Source organism: Sparus aurata, chromosome 21 (genome assembly GCF_900880675.1).
Source record: "Sparus aurata chromosome 21, fSpaAur1.1, whole genome shotgun sequence".
NCBI classification, from domain to species: domain Eukaryota; kingdom Metazoa; phylum Chordata; class Actinopteri; order Spariformes; family Sparidae; genus Sparus; species Sparus aurata.
In genome coordinates, this window is record NC_044207.1 from 33,667,427 (window position 1) to 33,685,633 (window position 18,207).

Below are 18,207 nucleotides of genomic sequence, written 5' to 3' on the forward strand. Positions count from 1 at the left end.
TTTCACATGTGCAGCAAATTGAGGTACTGAGGTATATTACCCATATGTGGCCAAAAGTATGTGGACAGCCCTTTATATGATCCTTGTGTCTTGAGCTGGAGTTAAAGCGGACAACTGGAAAGCCACAGACCGCTGTTCAACACTGTGTTTCGACATATGTGAGCTTGAAACCACTGGATATGTTTCATGAGACGTCGGGACATTTTTCAGCCGTGTTTGTGGCGACAGAATCAGGTATTTTAAGCCACAACATGACGTTTTCCTCACTGTAACCAAGTGGTTACTGTGCCTAAACCGAACCAGAATATAAACACAGCAGTGTCGCAACATAAAATTGATAGGTGAACCTACAGAAATGTAACTGTAACATTTCCTCAATTGAATTTGGTTGAAGCTGCTCAGTGAAGGAATATTTTCACAGTTTGGTGTGGAAGCTCACACAGACCTCAACCCAATCCAACATCTCAGGGATGAACTGGAACAGCAGCTCATAATGATATTAACGACCAGCAGTGGTGGAGATACAATGACTCGAGTCCACATCTCCATCAGAATCTGAACAGTGGTTTATTTGGATCCACATGAACTGTTTCCAGCTCAACAGCAACTCTAACATCTGTAACTTCTCTGTCGACACACACAACACAGGACGAAACACGTCATCAGAATGGCTTCATGCAGCCTCCCTCATCAGTGGAATGTGTGGCTGTCCACGTACTTTTGGCCATGAGGTGAATGCATCAGCAGATACTGATCAGCTCAAACTGAGATGGTCCCCTCATGCTGAAGACTGATGTTATAGCGACACCCAGTGGCCAGACTAGTGCAGTGTACTACAAAGCAGTCAAAGAGTCAAAACTACAAAACTCCACTTAAATCTTTGACATTTTAAACACTCTTCTACATAATATAGTTTTAGTATTTTAATCCCAAACAGTAAAGTGAACTTTGTGTTTGTCAAACTCATCAGTGATGATCCAGAGGAATTTAGTTTTTGATACTTTGAGATGCATTTCTGTGTAAAAAGTTGGATTTTATCAGACTCAGGTTTGTTCAAAGTGGCAGCAGCAGGCCAAACAATAAGGTTCAATCAGGCTCACTGGGTGTTTATAGTGACAACATCAAATCAAAAATATATTGTTTGTGCTATTTTGAAGATGTTCATAACACGCCTGTATAAACTCCGTCAGTCTAGATCCAGACTGGTTTAACAGCTGAACAGGACCTGGACCCCTTCTGAAGTTCTACAGACAGATTCAAACTGAACCGTGAGGTTTTTTGACAAATAGAAACATCTCAGAGCACTCACTTCTCCTTTGCCTTCCTCTTCTCCTCCAGGTGGCGGTGAGCCTCCAGACGAGACTCGGGGGTGAATGAACACGGCGTGTTCCAGAACTCCCTCTCCTGCTGCTCATCATCAAGGTCCGGCCTCTTCACCTTCTCCTCCACCTCCTGGTTCTCCTTGTTCTCCTCCAACACTGGACTACAGAGAAAAGAGGTTCTGTAGTGTAGCAGAGATTTTCATCAAACTGTAACTTTTATCAGGTCCGTTCAGTTTCATTCAGTTCAACTTTCTATACTTTGGTCCAGTTTAGGGGTTCTAGTTCTTTCTTTAATTAATTAAGACTTTTTGCTTTCATTCACCAGATTTCAGAGGGAAGATGAGTCGATTTCATGAACACAGACTAAAATCAAGTATTTGCCTGTTTGTGCTTTATGATCTGTACAACAGAGGAATCACTCTATCCTCAGACACTTGAGGGGGAAAATGTGTTTTTACTCCACTCTTAACAATCAACAATGCAACTGGAACCATCAATCAATTATTATTGAGAATAATTGAGAAAATTATGAACTGATTAACTGACAATGAAAACAATCGGCTGTTTTACACTCTGACACTGTGATGCTGATATTTCATCCATCACTGAGTAAACAGATTTCAGGCAGAGATCTCCAGATGTTCAGTCTCTAAAAAACATGGGATCCTACATTTCCCAGAATGCAACACAACAGCTTGATTCTCTCCACAGTGGACTCCATGACAGGTAAAGTGACAGGAAGTTGTTGTGTTTGCACTCACGCTGTGTTGTTGGCGTCAGTGTACCGGCGGCCATCGCAGCCTTTACTCCTCTCCTCGTTTCCTTTCTCCTCTCCTGCTGCCTTCTTCTGTGTCTCCTCTTTCTCCCTGGCTCTCCTCTTCAGGTATTCCTTCTCCTGCTGCCAGACTTGCCTCTTGACCTCCTCCAGTCCCTGCAAGGCTCGAATCCTCTCCGACCGGCTGATCTCCGTCCCGTCCAGACACTGAGGACAGAGACACACAGCAGGGACGTGAACTCTGGACTCGTCTCGCTGCTGAAGACAATTCTCAGGGCGTCTGAGTCTCCTGTTCTATCAATCAGCATCAAGTTTTATAAATTATTTGATTCAGGAGAACCTGAAGTTTCAGTCTGGTTCATTTAAAGTTTAACATGTGTTCTTAAATGCCATTCAAAATGTAGCGTTGTTTTTCCTGTAAACTCAGACAGAACCTCAGGAAGATTACACCTCTATGCTGTCTTTGAACTTTTAGAACCATTTGTCTAGCAGGTGGTGTTGGACGCTCAGCTGTGTCCTGCTCTGAGGCGGAGGTGGACAGGTGGAGTTACCTTGAGCTGAGGAAGAGACGCCACCACAAACTGCCTGTAGCCCTCGAACTCAGTGCAGGGGTTCCCCACCAGGAACAGCTCCGCCAGGTGGATGTTGTGTTTCAGGGACTGCACGCTGCTCAGGCGGCCCACAAAGTTCACCGTCAGGTCCAACTTCTGGAGGCACTCGCAGCCTGAAGACAGGAAGTTAACACACAAACAGACAAAGTGTCTGTGACCTTGACTCTTTACAACACACTCATCACATCTGTCTTGTATCAAACTCTGAGGCTCCAAACTCGACATGTTCCTGGGTTCTTTATTGGACTTCAGAACAGCTGAACTGATCTCTGCTTAGTGTCACTCTGACACTTTCTCTGAGCTCTTAACAACTCCAGAGGGTCAAACAAGTGACTGATGAAGAAATGGATCACAACAATCTGTGTGGAGTTTCACAATAAATGTACTCCAAACTTTAATTAGTAATGGACAGAAGGTTCTTCATCAATCATTTAAGAATAATTTAAGTCATATTTAAAGTAAAAATGCCAAATATTTTATTCCTCTGGATTCTCAGATGTGAAGATGTGTTGCTGTTCATCCTCAGTATGATACAAGACTGAGACTATAAGATTAATTGAAGATGTCAAGAGATCAACTGGAAGTGTGAATTATTTACACACTAAAGTTTGAGAAATGTTCACATAAAATCATGAACCTGAATCACTGTCTGAGTTCTGCATACTGACCTTCAAGGTTTTCAATGACTTCAATGTTGTTCAAGGCCAGATTCAAATACTCCAGCTTCTTCAGGCGACAGAGGTTCTCTGGACATTCAACAAATTACAAAACACAAACACTGAATTGGCTTTTTGCTATGATATCAACTTTGATAAAACTGGTTCAAAGGTTTTTGTTTAAACCTGCGTGACATTAAAATAATGTAAGACGTCTAAAACTATTCAACTAAATTTGGCACCATTTTAACCCAGATGTCCTCTTTGCTTCTTTAAACTCACAGATCATAAATGTTCACTGAGAAGCTGTCTCACCTATCCTGGGGATGAGGTTGTTTTGCAGGTAGAGGATCCTCAGGTCCCTGCACCACCTGTTGATGTGCTCGATCCTCTCGATGTCCTGCTGGTGCAGCGAAACTTCCTCCAGCGAGAAGATCTCACACTCGTTGTGCTCGGCCCGTCGGCGGACCATGTCCTCTGTGACTGGAGGGACAGAACACACACACGGGTCAGACACAGTGAAGGTTGGAGTGTGATGGGTGAACCTCATTCACGTGTTTTGTTGTGATCTTAATTCTTGAAGCTTCCTGTGATGCTTGTTTGAAAATAACGAGAAGAAAATGCTGTGGTGCAGGAACAACAACACACAACCGAGCATCAGGGACAGACGTGTCACTGATTACTCTGAGTGATATCACTATTATTACTAATGCAGCATGTAGGCTGGAGCAGAATTATTATCATTTTCAATTAATGTATTTTATCAGTTAAAAAACACTCTAATCAGAGAAATAATTGAATATTGGGTGTGATCATCTGTGTATACATACACTGCACTACACTCAGCAATTTTAATATCAAATATGTATTTTTATATGTATGCTTTCTCTTTAACCAAAGTAATATTTTAGCACAGTAACTTAACTCTTAATACAGGTCATTCACTTTGTAGTGGAGGACTTTCACAGTGTAAGATTAGTACTTTTACTGAAGTAAATGATCTGTATACTTATTCCACTCACTAAGTATTAAAACAACAGGTAGCCCCTGGGTTAGCTAGACTTAACCAGCAGTAGCACTAGAAGCTAGCGTTAACTAGCTTGTGATTGTAGTATTTTAATGACAGGACATACGTTAAATAATTTGATTTACACTTTATGACTTATGTTGATTAGCAACCGCTTTAATTTTCGCTAAAATTAACTGTTATAAAAGTCCCTCAAATCATTAGCTTAACTGGTAAGCTAACATTAGCCGACTAGCTAGTTAGCAGTAACTAGAGTTTAACGTTACGTCAGCCGCATTCAGGACCGACTCAACCCAACTTCCAAAACTACAAACTACACTTAAACGTCACTGGAATATTCATTAAAACACATAATTCACAAATAACAGGAAATACTAACAACAGTAAACATGCAAAGAAATATGCTTCAGCTTTATGTGGGCTCATTTAGAGGTGTTAGTTATCTTTAACTCACTGTACACCATCTTCCTCTCTGTTGTCAGCCGTTGCCGTGGAAACTGACCTGGTGCTGCGTTCAAGTGCTGTGGGGAATACTGCAACTACAATGAGTTACACCTGAAGGATGTTTTATTTAGATTGATAAGAGTATTTTGTAATACATAAGGAAAAAGATAAAGAAATACGTTTTTTAAACCATATTTCTTTCCCTTGCATATGTGGAAACAGCATTCAAACAGGTACTTATGTAAGGAAATAAATAAAAATAATATAAAGTACAAGGTACATTGTATAAAATGAAATAAGTTTGAGTCATTTTATGCTACAGTCACAGAAAAAAACTAAACAATCGAACAAGATACAGTTAAAACATTTAAGAGCCTTTTCCTTTTCTTTTGGTGTCTGTTTGAAAATTCATGGTCCTGTTTCCCCTCCTTGACTTATAATTTTAAATCAAATAGTTATTTTTTAATAAAAGATCACTGTTGATCATTTTGAAATACTGATTAATATCCACCAATAACGCGGCGTCTTTCAATATGGAGATTTCTGATGGTTAAAAATATAATCATATAACTATTTCAAATAAATTATTAATTAATTAATAATTAATTACCATTTAATTAATAATGAATAATTAATCAACTCGCAGCAAGGAAGCGTCTGGTGCGTCAATCTGATATTTTATTTTGAAAGGGGCATTACGGAAGTTGTTGAACGACACGCGGAGGAGGAGACAACCGGCCAACAACAAACAACAACGGTTAACCGCAGCATCGCTCCGTGTGTGTCCGGGCCGGGCGCTCTCTGCTCGGTGTGAAGCGGGACCTTCGAGCCGCCAGCAGCCCTCCGGACGTTGGTCTCTGCCCCTGAACGCGCCCCGCTGTCCGCCGATGGTCGTTTGAATCTCGCCCCGGTGTTTGTCGTCGCTTCACGTCCGACCAACATGACGACTTACACGGCGCTTCATTCTCAGCTGACGTCCATCATGGAGGCGCTGACTAAAGCGGCGGTGGCGGAGATCTGCGAGCTGGTGGATGACAGCTACGCCGTGTTGCAGCTGGAGATCTCCCGGAGCCACAAGGAGAACGAAGCGCTGAGGAGGAAGCTGGAGCTGATCGAGACCATCATCGCCCGGGGACACCGGGGGAACGTCCCGGTGCTGGACTACGGAGCGCAGGAGGCGGTCGGCGGGGGGCTGATGGATTTCACTGTGGGTGAGTTTCTGGGCCCGTCCGAACAGCAGACGGTACATTCACTCCGTCTGTCCGGCAGCTGTGTCTCGATCACACCGGTGACGGTGTCCGGAGGAGTCCAGCGGTGAGTGGACTCCTCGTGGCTCCGTGTCCAGAGCGCTCAGAACCAAACTCCGTTTGAAAAGTGTTCATAATGAAACGTCTCCGTGCTACAAGGCACATGTTCCGATCGTGTACACAAACCTGGGCAGTACAGCGGGTTCTGGTGTGTCTCAGCATGAATTCGGCATTCAGATAAAACTTCAAACTGCACTGTGACAACTTCTACAACACCTGGTCTCACCTGGTCTCACCTGGTCACTCCTCCACCGCTGGGTGACAGGTACCTGCCACTATAAGGAGCATTGTTCAGGAAAGAGAAGCTTAAAATAATGACTTAATATCTTAAAATAATAAGAAACTTTCACAGAATAATGATCTAGTGTCTCAGAACAACAAATGAGTATCTCAACATATCAGGAAAATTATGATTTGGATCTCAAAATCAGACCTCAGAATCATTTTACTGTCATTTCTTCGCCAAGGAACATGGAAAAACAAAACACAGTGCTCAGATCCCTTTAACTCCCGCCAAGTTAAAATATATAAATAAATATGTTACTAAACAAACAAACATATAAATATGTATAAATATAAACAAATCAGTAAAAAACTAAACATCCAGAATAAGAATAAAAGTTTCAACTCAGAGCCCATAACTCAAGTGCAGCAGCATCAAGTGCAACCTCATAAAGTGCCATGAAGGGAATGGACATTAAAACCATGCAGCAATCAGTAGTGCAGCATTGTTGAGCTGTCCAGCAGCCTGACAGCCTGACGGGAAGAAGCTGTTTTTCATTCTGGTGGTTCTCGACCAGATCCTGCCTGAGGGGAGGGGGCAAAAAAGTCCATGTGTGGGTAATAAGTAATAGTAATAATCTCAGAATAATGAGGGCATTTCCCAAGTGAAAAGGTTCTTGATGTTTCCTGTTTGTTTTCTTGTATGTTTTCTCTTCATATGTCAACTTCAGACTGAAACCAGCAACAGTCCAAAACCCAAAGAGTCTTCATCTACCATCATAACTGACAAAGAAAAGAGGGAAATCCTCACCAGAGCCAGCAAAAATGACTGAAACTATTGATTAGTCGGCATGTACTGTAGACTCCTCTACCGTTACTGAGACCCTTCAGAGACCCTTGGTGGTGTCCTTTATCATCCCTTGTGCGGAACCAACGTTGTGTTATTGTTGTTGTTCCTGCAGAACGTGCCTTACCAGCTGGAGTTGGAGTCAAACACCCAACGACGAACCTCAGACGAGCTGGACTGGTTCCTGTGTCAGAGGCCATGACGGCGCTGAACGCTGCCACCAAAGAGGTGAGAGGACACGGACACAGTGAAGTGTCCAGGGTTTGTCTTCTATGGAGGACTAAACCTGACTTCAGAATAAATAGATTTATAAATAAATGAATTAATAAATACAGGAATAAATAAATAAATGCTTAAGTAAATGCATAAATAAGTAAATGCATGAATAAATGTATAAATAAATGAATAAATGAATAAATGCATGAATAAATGTATAAATAAATGAATAAATAAATAAATGCATGAATAAATGAATAAATAAATGAATAAATAAATGAATGCATGAATGAATGTATAAATAAATGAATAAATAAATAAAAGCATGAATAAATAAAAGGAAAAATAAATGAATAAAAGTATAAATAAATGCTTTACATTTATTTCTACATTTCAAGCGCTACAGAGCACAAATCGTCCGAAAGTGCATGTTGTTGGTCTCATATCTTTGTTGTGAATGTCTGTACTCTCAAACAACTCATGGGTGAAACAGTCTGAGGCATTTGTTGACGCCGAGGGGCTGTTAGCTGTGGAAAAGCGTGAGACGTCCAGATCAACCTGTGATACAAACACCTGTAGCGACCGTCGACTGTGGTTCATAGGAAAGCCCAGACATGTATCTCACTCTTCTCAAAGTTTAATGACGAATATCAGAAGGGAGAGGATGACTCCCCCTCCCCTTCACAGGGCTCGCGAGTGTGTGTGTTATATATTTATTCATGCATTTATTTATTCATTTATTTATTTATTTATTCATTTATACTTCAGTCAGGTTTAGTCCTCCATAGTCTGCAGCTCAGTAAAGACATTTAGAAACAACATACATCAGTAACATACAGTGGACCAGTTTATCATTTATTTATTCACTGTATTTCTTTTCTTCAGCTTGTTGAAAAGCATCAGCCACGTTGTCTTTAGTTACTTTATACGTTATGTTGACATGATTTAGTTAATTTTACTTGAACCGTCTGGTTCAGCACATCCGTACTCATTATAGAAGTTCAAATAACGTCAGTCGTTTTACATCCTCGTTGTTTTTTTCCTTTCAGGACTCGTCTGCTGCAGAGGACACGAACAGCCAGGAAGTCGTGTTGATAAAGACGGAGGCTGCAAAAGAGGAGGCGAACGACGACGACGAAGTCTCAGACGAGCTGCTTCTCAACGAAGACGGTGAGAGAAGAACATTAACGATCCAGGATTTAACTAGAGATAAACGTAACTGTCATTCTCAGCGGAACAGCAGCCGCAAAATAGGCTACAACACAGAAATACCTCCGTACATGACTGCAGAGCAGGAAGATGAAAGTAGGTCTGAGGTCAATGAGACTGATCAGAATCAGTAATGTGAACACAGGAGGGACATCTGACCCAGTTTAAAGTTCACACAAACATTTATATCAGGACAGAAACTGACACGCAAATCCATCTAAGCTGAACAAAGACACGCTGAATTAAACAGAATGATTCTGTTCGTACAAATAGGTGAGAAAAATGAGAGTGGAAGTCCCGCCCCTTCCTGTTCCCCTCATGGACCTTATTGAACCACCCGCTGTCTGGTACTGACTGAAGAGACACAGATAAAGTATTGATCCTGTTTGAATTGTGTGAATCACACACAGGATGTTTGTCAGTTTGTCATCAAACTAATGAAATATAGACTGTGAAAATCCGTCTTTATAAAGACGACACAGCCAACAGTGTGTTAGTCTCGTCTCCTAACTTGAACATTGTCGAGCTGAAATGGTAAAATTCCATTCACTACCGTACAAAGCTTTTCTGAAAATGCATTTCATTCTGAGTAATGTAGGCAATCAGGTCTGGTCTGCACAGAGTGTTTATAACAGGCAGAATGGGCTGGCTGTGCTGACATGATGCGTTCGTACGCTGGGGGAAAAAAAAGGAAAAAAAAATAGACACTGGCACTAAAACGCTATGTGGACGCAGGCCCTAAGATGCATTGTGGGTAATGTAGGCACCAGGTTCTGAAAAGCAGTCGACTGAGAGACATCACTGGAGCCACAAACACTGAACACCAAAGACAGCCTGCAGCCAGTTTGTTTTTTAGCGCAGGCCATGTTGACAGTGTGTGTCGCTGTTTGTTGGTTTGTGTGTCTGCAGGGACGGAGGTGCAGCTGTCGGATGCAGATGACAGTGAAGAAGGACCCTCAGGGATGATGATCTCCACCTCAGGCGCCGACATGAGGACGTGGAATCAGAACAGTAACGGACCTCCAGAGCGGGTCAACCATCAAGAATCCCACAGTGCACTGGGGTCTCCGGGGTCTCCGGGCCCTGCAGGGGGCGCTCACAGCAGCTCTTCAGGCGTTGTATTTGACTTGGCCTCAGAGTCGGACAGCGAAGCTCCGCCTGTAGTCCAGAAGACGAAGTCGTTCCTTCTCGGGTCGGGAGGAAGCCCCGCCTCCCTGCCCGGGACCTCTGAGCTGAAGAGGGGCGTGTCTCTGATCAGCTCCCTCCCCTTTGACACAGAGCTGGATCTGTGCTCCTCATGGACCAATCAGGGCCTGCCGGGCATGTTGCCCGTCACTCACCGGCCTTCTCTCCTGGACAAAGTGTCAGACCTGAACGCTGCAGGCTTCCCCTTAGCACTCAGTCTGGGTGGACCCAGACTAGACTCACGGGACCTGAACAGGTACTGCAGGGACCGGCGCTTCGTCTGCAGCTACTGCGGGAAGTGCTTCACGTCGTCCCGGAGCCTAGAGACACACGTGCGCGTTCACACAGGCGAGCGGCCGTACAGCTGCGCTCAGTGCGGGAAGCGCTTCACGCAGTCGGGACACCTGAAGACGCACCAGAGCGTCCACACCGGAGAGCGCCCGTTTGCCTGCGAGCATTGTGGGAAAAGATTTGCTGGGAAGCAGAATCTGAGGATCCATCAGCAGAAACACCATCCGGCTGAGCAGAGTGCCGCTCCTGTTTAATTTAACAGGAAGTGAGAGACACAAACTCTGTCAGGGCAGAACATCGTGCTGTGACCAGCTGAGATGATGCACTCGTGGTTCTGTGAGGAGCTCCAAACTTTGATGGACCAGAACCTTACTGTTGATACTGAACTTCTGATTTAAATAGATCTTTTTAAAGGAGCACTCTGCAGTTGTGGAGTGAAAATTTTATTCACTTTAATTCACTGACTGCTGTTTTTCTGTCTAAACAAACTGAATGAATAAACTGACCTTAAAGATCAAGACAGTTTATACTGTTTTACTTTGTTTATATGTGGCAGACCCTGTCACCGATCTTGCTTCAAACAGTGTTCTGGGACCGCATTTTCCTCTTAAGAGCAGCTGGTTTATTCATTGATGGAAACAGTTCCTGTTATTACCTCATTAACATTGTAAATATCAAAGGTTGAATTTCTCCTCCAAATCTATGTAGTGCCCCTTTAAAGCTGAAGGTCTTTTAAAGATGTTTTGTTTTGAAGTATGAGTGCTTTTCCACTGAATAGCTCATCAAGAAGTACGACTGTTTAATTTTGTCAGGCCTTATACATATTTGTAACCATCTGAACTGCCTTGGTGAAGACCTGAGACGATCCAGATCACTTCTTACCTCAAACAGAACCGCAGGATGTTTTGGGTCCACTTAAACACTTCTGGCCTCGACAACGCTGCCTGTTGAAAGCGACTCCAGTAGAGAGCAGCACCTGTAAGAAGCATGTGAATGTTTATCGGTTGGTGTTTATCTGGAATTAAAAGTGTGCAATCTTGGGCGAAGAGTTTGTTCTATTCAGAGTGTGTTTTATTTATATCAAACAGTGACAGCAACAAAAAGAGAGAGCCAGCAGTACGGTGGCCCTGAAGGTCATAACATTTTACAACAAAAACATTTTAGAAAACGCAAAAATGCACAAAGCATGACATTTGAAGAAAAATACAACACTTCAGTAAATACAATGACATTTCACAAAAGACCCTAAAAAGAAAATCACAGAAGACATTTCAGATACGATTCACAAAAAAACATTTCCGTTTCACGGAATATGACATTTAATAAGACAGCAACATTTCAGAAATCACATCTGAAAAGGTGTTTGAAATGTTTTGTTGTTTTCTGTCTGAAATGTTGTGTATGAGTTATATCAGTTGAGTGAGAAGTCTGCAAAGAGCCTAAAGGTCAACAGCGCCGCCCTGGTGTTAAATGACTAATAAATGGACCTTTAGTGCCGAGTCCATGACATGTTAGTTAGCCGTTAGTGACATCAGTACTGACACTACAGATACTTACAGGTTAATACACATTGAGTTAAGAGTTAAGATGCTGTTCAACAGATTTCAACGGATGTCTGACAGCCAATCAGAAGTGAGGATTTTCTGTTGCGAGAGGAAGAAATTTGAAATTGAGTAAACGGCCCGGTTATCAGCGAGCCAGCACATCGGTCCAACACTGTCTTTTCTGTTTGTTTGCAGTCCGAACAATAGCAGCACACATGATGAATGCTGCTCACCATTCACTCAGCAGAAAAACAGCTTTTCAGTGTGTACACAAAAGAAACCATTCATAACACCCCCCCACACTCACACACACAACCACACACAGGCCTGTTGAAAGCATTGACATCAGTTTTGAATCATCTCTCAGTCAGTTTTGCATTCCTAGCGGCAAAAGTTAACAGTGCTGAATGCACAAACAACCAAAGTCTTCAATTTAAGAATTTAAATTAGCTACCTCCTTAAATTTTGTTCATGTGTATTAAAATATGATTTTTCTCTTTCTTGGTTGAATCTGCCTGTTTATCTATTTACAACCATTTTTTAAAAAAATCCATTACTATTTGATTTGTATCTATTGATGTCTTTATTATACCCAATCATTCAATCTTCATTTGTATTATAGTTATTGAGTTTATATCTATTTATGTCTATGAATCTGTTTTGAATGACTTTATTTGTTATCTAAATATTTATTTTCAATTGTCTTCTTTATCCTCCTGTTTTTTTTTATTTGGTATTTTGAATTCTATTGGATTCTAACAGGGATTTCAAATAGGAAATTAACTTATAAGAACACCAATCTTAGAGGATAAACTTGGTTGGGCTTTATCCTTTAGGAATCCTACAGGATAATGTCAAACAGTTAAAATAAACTCCCTGTTGACACCAGGGGAGAGGTCAGGAAGGTTTTTTCAGCATATTTATTTTGTTCAGTTGTTATTTTCTTTTATCGCATTTTGTACCCCTTCATTTTTCACTAGTCTTTTTGTTTTTTATCTACCTACTCATTTCTCTGTCTAGCTCGTGTTTATTTCTGTGAATGTTGGCTGTCAAAACAATAACACAGGCTCTTATTTTGAAGTGAACTGTGTTATTCCGGAAGTGCGAGTCGGCCGGAAGTAGAAAGTCCCATCCTCGTCTTCTTCTTCTTCTCTGTAAATCAGTGACGGGTTCCCTCAGATCTAAACAGACCCACCAACGGCTCCTCCGCCGACATTAACGGTCGTCTCACAGCCCGTTGGAGCGTCGTGCTGTCCGGTCGGGACGGGTTTCGGTCCGGGCGGGTCCCCCCTCGAGCCTCGGGATGGCCGTGCTAAGCAGCAAAGCGCTCCACGAGCAGCTGTCCATCATCATGGGCGCGCTGACCAAAGCGGCGGTGGTGGAGATCTGCGAGGTGGTGGACGAAGGCTACGCCGTGCTGCAGATGGAGATCACCCGGAGCCACAAGGAGAACGAGGACCTGAAGAAGAAGCTGCACCTCATCGAGTCCATCGTGGTCCGGGGGGGCAGCGCGGGGAAGGATCCGGGGGTCGCAGCCGCCGCGGAGAGCGCGCAGCAGCAGCCGGAAACACAGCAGCAGCAGTGGGACAACGACGGAGGAGACACCGCTGCTGCTCCCGGAGGAGACGGAGGAGCTGACGTGACTGTGGCGGTGCGAGAGGAGGTAAACATGTCCGCCTCCATCCACACCTACACCTCCACCTCCACCTCCGAGCTGACACACTCCTTTACAGCTGGTCGATTAATCGATCATCTGGACATGACATATTGATAAACACTGCTGACAAGAGGCTGTTTGATCTAACAAGGAAACAATAAGACTTGTATAATCATGCAGAGGAATAATGGAAGATTAATTATGATTGATTATACTGATAATTAATCACAAGGGATCTGACTCTTGGTTAATGGAGGATAACTGATTTAAAGGGGCCACTGTGTAGTTCTGCAGAAGAAGTTCAATCTCAGAATTATAATATTTACAATATTAATGAGGTAATAACACAAACTTTGTTTTCATCAGTGAATAAACAAGCTGCTCTCTGAGGAAAACATGGTTCCAGAACACTGTGAAGCTAGAGAGGTGGCTGGGTCCGCCACATATAAACACAGTTAAACAGTGTAAATCGTGTTGTCTCTTTCAGTCAGTTCCTTTATTCAGTTTATTGTTATTTTTTTATTACTATAATTTAGTGTGTTTCAGTCGATGAAGGTCTTTCTCTTCTCGTTGACATTGCTTCCCCAAAAACTGCAGACTGCTCCTTTAAAAGGTCTAATGGAAAGGTTTCACAGGCCTACTATAACTGTTATCAAATCAACAGCGGGATAATCAGGTCATCGTTAAAGTTAGCCTACAAAGATAATAAACATTGTGACATCCTACGTTTAAAACTGATAGTGAATTTAATCTCCAAAAGGACACGTCTCGTAAACCATTTATAAAAAGAATAATTACATGAGGAAGAAGATCTTATTTATTATGTGCATGAGTCAACGCGGATGTTGTCACGTTAGAATTTATTCTCACACAATAAACAGTCCTTAATGATGATATTTAGGATTTCAAGGAGATAAAAATCACTGCATCCTCTCATATTGTGCCATTAGGCCTGGAGAATATACATCAGCCACTGCGTACGATGAAACCAGACGTGGTTGAAGTTATTTAATCCCATTTCATCTCCAGATCAGGAGTTAATTATCTCGTTATCTCTGCTGCAGACCTCTGCACACGCTCAGTGCACGGCGACAGGCTGATGTGGATCCTTTATCTCACGATAACCATTCGTTATTTATTTATTATGTTATCTCGGTCACGCTACCTGAGGCTGAAAGTGTCATTTTCGTGATAACATGTTAATTTTCTTTCCATCTTGAAAAACCCAAAGGTCTTTTTTTTTTCTTCGTTTTTTAATGATGTGATGATTAAATGAGGATTTTGAGATAACGGGATTAACTGCTCCCAAATCAAGCGTCCGTACAGAATAACGGCGGTGTGGACGCTGATGTCAGTCAGTCTCATTAACATTTGTACAGTTGTAGTAATTCACTCGGCTGTAGTTTAATCCAGTGTTACAACCCTCTCCTGTTATCTTTAAGCATTTTCTCATTAAAACTTAATTAACCTTAAAGATAAGTCAGCTAATCAGGACTCTAATTTTAGGATTTCATCTTTATTAGTTTGCATGTTACCAACTTTACATCACGTCAACATCTCCTGTATAAATGCTAAATCACTTGTCTGGTTGTTTACAGGTTAATAACTGAATGATATTTATAAGATGTACCAGTTTCTTTACTCTTGTAATAACTTTGAATCAAATCTCCTGCAGCTTCCAGACGTGGTGCTGATTAAAGATGAAGACTCGGACAGTAACGACACCTTTGATGAAGGTGAGTCTTAACGACACACAGGCCCGGTCCACACATCAGTACTTTTTAATGTGTTTTTGCCTTTTTGTACTCAAGCAAACTGTGTTTCAAGTCATGTCTTTCAAGATATATTGATACATGTATGTATACATAGTCCAATATGTGCAATTATGGAAACATTTTAATAGACTGCAGAGTAAGATGCGAGGAGTAAGCTGATGTATGATGATGTTTACTTCCTGGTACGATATCTGCTCCAAAAATCCATTACTGGTCTGCTCTATGTTTAAATTTGAAGAATAAATGTTTGAAAATGTAAAAGTGTGAGCGATCAGTTTGAGCTGACTACACCTGCAGGATGTTTCAGTAAAGCAGTGGAAACAGATTTTTTGATTTATTCGGTTTCTTCTTTCAGGAAACAAATCAGCCACTGATGGAGGGACGACCGCGTCAGCATCCAGCAGCCGGAGTAGGAAGAGACACTGGCCAGGAAGCGAGGCGGCTGACAGGAATATGTCCTCTGAGCAGCTCACACTGAAAGCAGGGACGCAGAAGAAGAGCCTGTCCGTCTACACTCTGGACTCTCCTCGCAGCGAGCCGGGCCACTCCGGCCAGCTTGGCGTTGATGACATAGACGCTGGCGAGTCGGTTTGTTCGTACTCCTCACAGATAGACACGGACGTCCAGCTGGTCCACCAGGAGTGCTCGCTGGTCCCTCCCAGCGCCAACAGACGGACATCTTATTTTGGAAACGGCGCTCTGATGGATTCTCAGTCTCCGACAAACAGAGCAGAACTGGATCTCAGCCTGACGTGGACCAAACAGTCCAAAAGTCAGATGACTTTCACTCAGTTTCACCAGAACGAGAACACAGACGGCGATGCTTTCGGGATCAAACTGGTGAGCGTCTCGGGCTCGACGTCCACAGACTCTCAGCTGTCTGAAAGCAGCAACTCTGCATTTGAGTACGACAACGCTGACATGATGAACTTCGCCCTCTACAGGGACCAATCAGGTCACTGTCAGTCGAGTGGCGGCTCGCGAGGGAAGCGCTTCATATGCTCGATCTGCAGCAGGACTTACGCCACCTCTCAGAACCTGGAGGTCCACATGCGGATCCACACGGGCGAGAGGCCATTCAGCTGCGACCAGTGCGGCAAGAAGTTCACCCAGTCGGCTCACCTGAAGTCGCACCTGAGCGTTCACTCGGGAGAGCGGCCGTACGCCTGCACGCTCTGCTCCAGGAGCTTCATCGTCAAATACAGCCTCAAGTTACACATGAAGAAATGCCACCCCAACGTCCTGACCACCGACTGACCGTGTGGAGGTCTCACTCCAGACTCTACTGTTGTATGAATAATATCCAGAACATTTCTGAGGGAGTTAGTTTTGGCGCAGAGGACAAGTTAAGTTCCAAGGTTTTAAGATGTTTGTTCAAGAATGAGTCTTATTTTGCAGCTGTCGCTCAAAATGAGTCTGTCGAAGGTTAACGTTGTCTTAAAAGTTGTCTGTGAAGCAAAAATGACAGATTTGATGGTTCGAGCTTCTCACATTCGATAATTTGCTGCTGTTCTTTAATAACATTATACTAAAGTGATTATCTCTGAATTTTGGTTTGTTGATCGAACAAAACAAAACATCTGAGGATGTTACCTCCACCGATGATGAGCATTTTAAACCTCTCTGTGTTTTATTTAACAAACAAATCAAGAGATTTAAGCAGCTCGTCAAAACAGAGACGCCTGATTTTAGAATCAAACCTAAAAGTTGCAAAGTTGCTAATGAGCCTCTGCTGTTAAAATGTATAAAGTGTACAACTCCAAAACATTTAATAATACTTATGTTATGTAAAAAGCAAAATACTTATGAGTCACATACAGTTTATTTGTTTGTGTGTCATTCTTGATTAATAAAACGTTCTAAAATCATTCTGTATCAGTTATTTTGTAAACATTGTTTTATATAAGGTAAGAGCAGTGATGTGGAACAGCTGTTGCAATAAATAACTTTCTTGCACAAGAGAAATCTAAAGATTGTTCACGTGAGAAGCTGTGTATCGTAAAAGAAATATCAGATTGTTGTCTTGTGATGATGAAATATTTTTATGATGTTTTCGTCCTGGCGAGTTATAAAAGAGGTCTGGCAGATAATTGTGTCAGATCCATAAGGAAACTATTTTGATTTCTGTGTTGGACGTGAAATGCTAACATACAAAAACAGCCAACAGTCTTCCTGGCTGAAGTTTCGGTCGTTGTCGTTTTAAAATGTTAAAGAACATGAACAATAACCGGCTCTGTGCAGCTCCTCCACCATGATCCAGTTTCCCCTCCTGCTTCTTATTTAGGAGAATGCTGCAATGTTCTGCTGAGTGACACTGAACTGAAAACTATCCTGCTAAAAAGATCCACATTTTTTAGAATGTGGTTTTCTAAATGTTAATAAGCTGACAAAGATCCTCATTGGCTGATTTTTATTCTGCCTTAACAAGAATTAACAAACAAACCCTTTGTTTTCACAAGTGAATAAACAATCTGTACAATAACAATAAACATGAAGGTATCGTTCCAGATTTCAAAGTAAAGCACTTCCTAGACTACTTGCATGAATAATATGATGTACTTTTACTGTGTACTTTTCGAGTAATACTTTATCCAAGTCCTTGATGAAGTTAACCTAACCTAACTGCTCACAGAATTCTTCCTCTACCAACTGAGTTAAACATCTTCTAAGATTTCTGACTCTCTGGTTGAATCAGCTCAACCAGCAAAATAAGTCCCACCCATAGATTTTCTGACGAATCCAGGTGGTGCGCGCCAAAAGGGGCGGTCTAGCTTGCTTCCCGCGCGAAGTTACTGCATTTCCCTCCAAAACCTCAGATCTGTATTTAAATGGCTGAGGGATGTCACTCTGTTTGGAGCTGCTCTTCTCTGAGGACACTAACACGGTGAGTAAACTGTTCTGTATAATCTGCTTTATGTGTCCAGTTACCTGCTCAGTACAGGTGTATACAAATCAGTTATTACTCATGGATCTCAGGTAATTAGCCCAGGTGATGTTCCTTCATATATCAGCAGCTCCACACAGTAACTACCTTCATGTTGTCTGCGGATTAAAGGAAGCTAGCCTCCCTCTCATGTCGGTCAGATTTGTTTTAGCCTCAAATGTTTCTGAAATAACTC

General features: G+C 42.3%; 3 protein-coding genes across 5 annotated transcripts in view; 2 read left to right on the forward strand and 1 right to left on the reverse strand.

The window, feature by feature from the left end:
- dnaaf11 (dynein axonemal assembly factor 11) overlaps window positions 1–5,273 on the reverse strand; it is a 35,138-nt gene extending 29,865 nt beyond the window's left edge. Inside the window, exons 1-6 of one of the 3 annotated variants that reach the window (XM_030403589.1) lie at window positions 4,846–5,266; window positions 3,680–3,847; window positions 3,377–3,454; window positions 2,649–2,821; window positions 2,084–2,304; window positions 1,310–1,483 (exon numbers count right to left, since the gene is read on the reverse strand). In XM_030403589.1, coding sequence (XP_030259449.1) covers window positions 1,310–1,483; window positions 2,084–2,304; window positions 2,649–2,821; window positions 3,377–3,454; window positions 3,680–3,847; window positions 4,846–4,855 — 824 coding nt within the window. In that variant the 5' untranslated portion in view covers window positions 4,856–5,266. Of the gene's footprint in view, window positions 1–1,309; window positions 1,484–2,083; window positions 2,305–2,648; window positions 2,822–3,376; window positions 3,455–3,679; window positions 3,848–4,845 lie in introns of all 3 variants that reach the window. The other 2 variants (XM_030403590.1, XM_030403591.1) reach the window with 2 other exon arrangements.
- Window positions 5,274–5,540: 267 nt separating this feature from the next.
- Window positions 5,541–11,160, forward strand: LOC115573020 (Krueppel-like factor 15). The gene is made up of 4 exons (XM_030403593.1): window positions 5,541–6,046; window positions 7,327–7,439; window positions 8,477–8,597; window positions 9,546–11,160. The coding sequence occupies exons 1-4, from the start codon at window positions 5,776–5,778 to the stop codon at window positions 10,364–10,366; spliced, it is 1,326 nt and encodes a 441-aa protein (XP_030259453.1). The 5' UTR covers window positions 5,541–5,775; the 3' UTR covers window positions 10,367–11,160.
- A 1,592-nt stretch (window positions 11,161–12,752) lies between these two features.
- LOC115573021 (zinc finger protein 425-like) lies at window positions 12,753–16,956 on the forward strand. The gene is made up of 3 exons (XM_030403594.1): window positions 12,753–13,319; window positions 14,989–15,049; window positions 15,444–16,956. Exons 1-3 carry the CDS (start codon window positions 12,960–12,962, stop codon window positions 16,343–16,345), a joined length of 1,323 nt encoding a protein of 440 aa, XP_030259454.1. The 5' UTR covers window positions 12,753–12,959; the 3' UTR covers window positions 16,346–16,956.
- The last annotated feature ends 1,251 nt before the right edge of the window (window positions 16,957–18,207 follow it).

Bases quoted from the DNA above. Each gene is read 5' to 3' on its own strand.
- LOC115573020 (XM_030403593.1), top strand. From the start codon at position 5,776: ATGACGACTTACACGGCGCTTCATTCTCAGCTGACGTCCATCATGGAG. The intron at 7,440-8,476 runs GTGAGAGGACAC...TTTTCCTTTCAG, and splicing joins TGAACGCTGCCACCAAAGAG to GACTCGTCTGCTGCAGAGGA. The intron at 8,598-9,545 runs GTGAGAGAAGAA...GTGTGTCTGCAG, and splicing joins GCTGCTTCTCAACGAAGACG to GGACGGAGGTGCAGCTGTCG.
- LOC115573021 (XM_030403594.1), top strand. From the start codon at position 12,960: ATGGCCGTGCTAAGCAGCAAAGCGCTCCACGAGCAGCTGTCCATCATC. The intron at 13,320-14,988 runs GTAAACATGTCC...AATCTCCTGCAG, and splicing joins CTGTGGCGGTGCGAGAGGAG to CTTCCAGACGTGGTGCTGAT. The intron at 15,050-15,443 runs GTGAGTCTTAAC...TTCTTCTTTCAG, and splicing joins TAACGACACCTTTGATGAAG to GAAACAAATCAGCCACTGAT.